The 6195-nt window shown below is 38.7% G+C and overlaps 1 protein-coding gene across 1 annotated transcript in view; it reads left to right on the plus strand.

The window, feature by feature from the left end:
* The window catches only part of fa2h (fatty acid 2-hydroxylase), a 40112-nt gene extending 37030 nt beyond the window's left edge, over positions 1-3082 (plus strand). The window contains exon 7 of the mRNA XM_077568974.1: positions 853-3082. Coding sequence (XP_077425100.1) covers positions 853-920 — 68 coding nt within the window. The 3' untranslated portion in view covers positions 921-3082. The remainder of the gene's footprint in view (positions 1-852) is intronic.
* Positions 3083-6195: the final 3113 nt, after the last annotated feature.

Below are 6195 nucleotides of genomic sequence, written 5' to 3' on the forward strand. Positions count from 1 at the left end.
TGAAAAACTTGACTACGATTTTCAAGTAAAATTTTTTATTTTTTTTTACAGTATACCCATGGAGTCACTGACCAATTACACCAAAGTTGTAATTAAATTTTGAGTTACATTTGCGTTTAATCTATAAGAAGTTTGTTTTGGAACTTTTATTTATGTACATTTTTTAATTTACTTTTACTTGATACATAACATTTTCACACAAAAAAAAACAATCACAGATAGTAATTAAAAAAATAATAATTCCCAAATGGCATTTTTTTTCCCCTTAAAATTTTTTATTCTTCTAATTTCTAGCTCCATATCATAAAATGGCCATGAACTTTTAACAGGGTAACAAAATGGTGTCCATATGTCATGTGACCAGCAATCACAGCGTTGTACTGTAAACTGTGATTGGTCAACATGACTTATGGACTCCATCTTGTTACCCTGCTGAAACAAGAGTTGGCTAAACTCTCTATATCAATGGCTCTGGTATCGGTTGCAAGTACCGGTACCTTGAAATAAGTCTTGGTATCTACCCAATGGTATCAGTACTTGCCCATAGCGATAGACAAATGAAGCTTCGTGAAGCACCTGTGATCTTTTTTGACTTCTTTAGATGGCACTCTTGTTTTAAAGCTGCAGTGGAAGTGTAAACAATTTTCATTGCACCTACCATTATCTTTAAATGTGGAGCACCGCCTAGAGGGGTAGAAAAATATCACAAGTGCTTCATGAAGCTTCATTTTCCCATCACTACTTGCCCATCCCAAATTTTAGGAATCAAATCTCATGCTGTTGAATTTTTACTTTTAACTTAAAAAGTTTGAGAAGCACACCTTTTATTAATCCAAATGTTTTTCTCTCCAGGTTTTGGAATCAGCACGGCATTCTGGGATCACCCCTTCAATACACTAATGCCCGATGAGAAATTCTAATTGTGAAAGCCGTCTCTCGAGGGCCAAAGTACTGATCAAGCCACCCTCCTGTTATGCCTTAAACAAACCAATCACCCAGTTTATTCAAAATGGAGGATCCAGCTTCCACCCACACTCTCAATATTTCATCTTGCATTCTCATTCCTGCCAGCACCGCATTCCTTCTTTGTGTGTGTGTGTGTGTTGGTGTGTGCTTTTCCTCGCTGTTGCAAGGCATCTCTCTGCCCAAACCAAATCACCCGCCATTGCTGCTCTTTTAACCACACTGACCTCGACTGTCAGATCACTCGCGGCTCAGACCGCCATGAGACGCATTTGATCTGATTGAAACGCAATTCAAAAACCGGATTTTGCCAACACATCTATAGGGTATCAAGGCGTGGAGTTTTTTTCTTAACTCATTCAGTGCCATTGACGGCTATAAACGTCAAAAATTTATTTGAACTATTTCTATTAGTTTAACCCCCCCCCCCACACACACACACACACACACACTTTTGTTAACAAGAGTATGAAAACCTAGAAAAAAATGTTATTGTACATTTAGAACAGATATAAAATGTTTGATTAATTGTGAGTTAACTAGTGAAGTCATGCGATTATTACAATTAAAAAATTTTTCAAGAGGCAAATCACGATTAATAACAAATTTTGTTCTAAATGTACAGTAACAAAAAATTCTAGGTTTTCATACTCTTGTTAACAAAAGTAGAAAAAAAATGTTGAACTAAAAGAAATAGTTCAAATGATTTCTTGACGTCTATAACCACCAATGACAGTAAATGAGTTAATCATAAATAACCACATGAAATTATACTTTGGCTCCCTCGGAGCAGGAAAGTGACAGAAAGTGTGTGAAGGTGGAATACATGTGGCGAAAGGCAGGACTGGGGGAACAAAGCATGTGCAATGGGATGTCCCAATTTTTAGTCAGGTTTCAAGATTTGTCCATCAGTTTGGATTATAAAAGCAAGTAACATTGTTTTTAGTACAAAGTGTGTTGATAAGGTTGGCTCTAAATGTTGGAAATGCCAATGGATGTGTCCTTTATTTTGCTAACCCCTCACCGCCATTCTTTTTTTGTCAATATGGATACTATAACATTGTAAAAAAAAAAAAAAAAAAGTATGTTTTGTAAGATGCTTTGTACAACAGATTCTTAGATAGCTCCATCTTGACATCATCCTGCAGAGGGCAGCGGTTTTCCACTAGTTTAGAAGCCGATGGATGATGTCAACATACGTGCCAGAGCAAGAGTGACGTGAAGGAATGAGGTCAGCTCGTCAGTCTTCCTGCTGTGGGGACTTTGGGGTCAAAGCTGTCTGTTTGCATCTTTTTTTTACATGTTGGATTTGGTCATTTGAGAACAAACTGTGCATTGAGCGACCACTCGCGGTGACTCCTCGGCTCCCAGGAAGGATGACGATGGATCGACCATCTGACTGGGCAGCAGAAAGTTTGGATAGCTGGCGGAGCCTCAAGCGTCCTCTCTGGGCACCGTTGATAACCCATGCGGAACAAACCATTGACATGTTTTATATTAAGAGAAAATATACTGAGTTTGCAGAATAACTGACATTTTATGTAATAAATGCGTAACATGGAAAATAACACACATTATTTTAACGATGGAAAAGGGTCAATTGTGGACTAAACCTATCTAATGCTGCAATAACCCTTTAGTGTAATATGGCGGCTGTGTCACACACACAATGCATCCCAGCCATCTGTGTCGGCAGAGTTGATGAGAAATTATTTAGGACCATGTTTTCTTCATATCACGTATCCGTACTGTCATAGAAATTGTATCGCATTCATGAATGTCCAATGCATAAAGAAAAAGCCTTGCTATGAATTTCAAACACAAAGATATTATGTAAACTATTTAGATAGCGGTGATGATGATGATGATGATGATGACAAAGATGAGGTTGTGCGCAGATCATGCCTGTTGGAGTAAAGTACACACACATTTTTATATTTATTTGATCAACATGAAAACGACAGCTTGCCGGCTTGGTTCCTGGGAATGCATACTTGTGCTAAATATGAGTTATGCATAATATTTCCTAAATTCGTTTAACCTCTTCTACATTTTATGTTGCAATTTTAAATTACTATGCACATGTATATGTAAATAAATGTCTACATTTCTGATGTTACTGTTGTTGTTTTTGTTTAACTCTGGCATCGTGGCTAACTGGTTAGCAGTCTGCCTGACAGTTCAGAGGTCATGTATTGAAATCCAAAATTGGGACTTCCTGTGTGGAGTTTGCGTGTTTTCGGCGTGCCTGGCCTTCTGGGTACTCCTGTTTCATCCCAAATTCAAAAACATGATTTGTATGGAAATAGCTAAATTGCCCCTAAGTGTGAATGTGAGTGTTAATGATCTATATGCCACGGAGGAGGCGGGACTTCAGGGTTTTCACCCATCAACTTTGTTTCTGTTTCCGGTTTGCGACGAGTGGGCCGCGTCTCAGCACTTGCGCTTCCGCCTTTGTGCCCCACTGTTGCGCGTTCCCGTCGACTGGTGCGAGGCTGCGAGTGTGTTGTGTCGTTCTCAGTGTCCGAAGCATTTCAGATAGCCGAGACGCCCTCCCGCCGACGAGCGGGACCGCGGGGTTTTTTTTTTTTGGGGGGGGGGGGGGGGTTATGGAACGCGGCCAGTGTAAAACCCGGATGTCGGAGGTCCGTGGCATCTACCCCATTGTTGTCAGTTGTGCCCTATACATTTGCCCTGTCTGGATGGTGTAAACATGTGTGCATGTCTTTGGTCCTCTTCGAATCCTCTTCTTTTGCATATGACATTTCATTTCTTATCCTAACTGAGCGAGATGACACAGAAGTACTTGGAGGATAGGAGAATCAGAATATATATATATATTTTAATTTTTATAATTTTAAGTATTTATTTTTTATTTTTTTTGGAAAGGTGCTTGTATGAAGCCACCTGGAGCAAAGGTAACTTCTGACCAAAAGGATGTTACCCACAATTCTTTACAGCAGCAAGATTTAATGCAACAGGCATTGACGCTTAGGACATTCAAAATCATGTTAAAAAAACACTCATTTAATAAAAATGGTAATAAAACTTTGTCACAAGTATCAACAAATATACAAATTCAAAGCAAAAAAAAACCACGTTTCCATTATTTATTTGAGAAATTCCAAAATCAATGAAAAACATCATCATAGGACCTCCCCAAAAACAATTAGTACATGTATATTTTCATTTTATTAATATTTTAGCAGGTTAAGTCCGCAAGCGAGAGACATCAGCAACACTCGCCATCGCACGATGACGTGGGTTAGAAAAAGTGGAGTCGAATTCATGTGAAAGTGTCTTGTCCTTTCCAAGGTTCGAAAGGAAGCACCTTCTCATTTCTCCTTGACATGATGACGTAATCCAACAAAGGTTAAGGAAAGGTGGCATAACTTTCCGAAAAAGCCCTTCTTTTTGTTGTCTGCTGTTACTGTGTCATCCCGAGAGGCCACCCCACTGAAGAATGTATGGCTCCGCCCTTGGACATGAGAGAACCTGCAGTGCATTATTCTGGGGTTATTTCAAATGTGTTTGCCACCAGGGTTCTAAATGAACGTTTTTGATCACCAGCCAATAAGAATTTATACTAGTCATTTTATTGTTATTGTTTAAACCTTAAGATAGGCTGTTTTATCTTTCTCCCTCATACTATCTCTGTTAATTTCTCACATATTAGTTTCTGATGGTATAATAACCGTGAGGAAAAATATTGCTGTGTCTCTGTATCAAAATGACATCTCTAAAATGACTTTTTTGGAAATATTTGTTGTTGTTTTTCATGTAATGTTTTTCATTTTAAAACAAAATATAGAGTACAGTATTTGGTACATTAAGAAACATGTTCCAAGTTAAAGGTGAATTGTGAAATTGTTTTTTTTTTCTTTTTTTTTTTTTTTACTGGAGACTGCCACCTCTGGCCTAAAGTGTAACTGCAACCCGTGTCAAACTCGCGCGTGCCACACGTGCAAGTTTGCGCGCTCAGTTTTCTTGTGATCTGATCTGAAGTTTGGGTTGTGCTTGAAACCGGCCTCTTGCTTTTTCCGTTTCAATCCCAATTGTTTCGTACATTCGCTAACACAACACCACGTGTCCACGGGCACGAGCATGACGTCACCCTCCACCACTCCCCACCAGCTCATTACGTCACATCCAGCATGTTTGTCACACCGCGGTGAAGTTGTCCGTCTGGGCTTTTAGTGGCTTGTCATTTCCTGTTTTATTTTGAAAAATAGGACTCTCCTTTCGTTTCAGGTCACTTGCACCTGTTTCCCATTACCCTCACGTGTTAAATGGTCTGCGTCTCCCCTGTCTTGTGCTAAAGTTTTTTTTCGTCAGTCATTCTAGCCCAGTCACAGTCATAGTCCTCAGCCTTGTTGTCCTGTCTTTTGTGTGAACTTTTGTTTGTAACTTTTTGCCACAGTAAAGTTTTAGTTTTGGAGTGACTTTGTTAGATTATTTTGTAGATTAGACATCGTCCCTTTTGGAGCGCCTTTAGTTTAACATTTTATAGCCTTTGGTTTTCCCTCTAAACGACGAGTTTTATGTTTAGTAAACATCTGCCTTGTCGGCAAACTCCTATCTCTGCGCCTGAGTCCTAAATCTGCCACGCCTTGTCAATGTTTACCTCCAAAATCGTCTGAGACCAGCCACCAGGACAACTACTTTGCATAACCAGAGATTACAAAACCCATCTAAAATCATCTGGTCCTCAGGTTTGATACCTGTGGATTAGATATTTATTAAGATCAGAATCTTTGATGTCCTTTTATTGGGTCTTTGAGATAATTTGTGTTGGAAATTATTTTTAAGATATTCATTTTTTTTTTTTCAAAAACACTGCGAGTCTTGAAATGGGTCAATTTCTCATTTTTATTTAATGTGTAAATAAGCTTTACTCTGATTGGTTTGTTGATCCCCTTAATTTGATATGGAGATTGACTATGAGACAACAAACATGAATACATTTCCTATGTCACACCTACCGGAGACGTGGAAGGGCTTTTCCTGGTAGGTACCAACAACATTTCTTATATACATTAATAAAGAGTAGTTATTAAGGGTGCGCCAAAAAAATCGATTCTCGTAAGAATCGCGATTCTCATCTAGTACGTTTCAGAATCTATTTTAAATGTCCCAAAATCGTTATTTAAATTATTTTATACTGTCTTCCCTTTGTTTTGTGTGTGCCTTTATTGGGAGAGCTGTTCATGTTGTACCCGATTTGGCCACTTA

The sequence above is a fragment of the Vanacampus margaritifer genome, chromosome 6 (genome assembly GCF_051991255.1).
Source record: "Vanacampus margaritifer isolate UIUO_Vmar chromosome 6, RoL_Vmar_1.0, whole genome shotgun sequence".
Lineage (NCBI taxonomy): Eukaryota > Metazoa > Chordata > Actinopteri > Syngnathiformes > Syngnathidae > Vanacampus > Vanacampus margaritifer.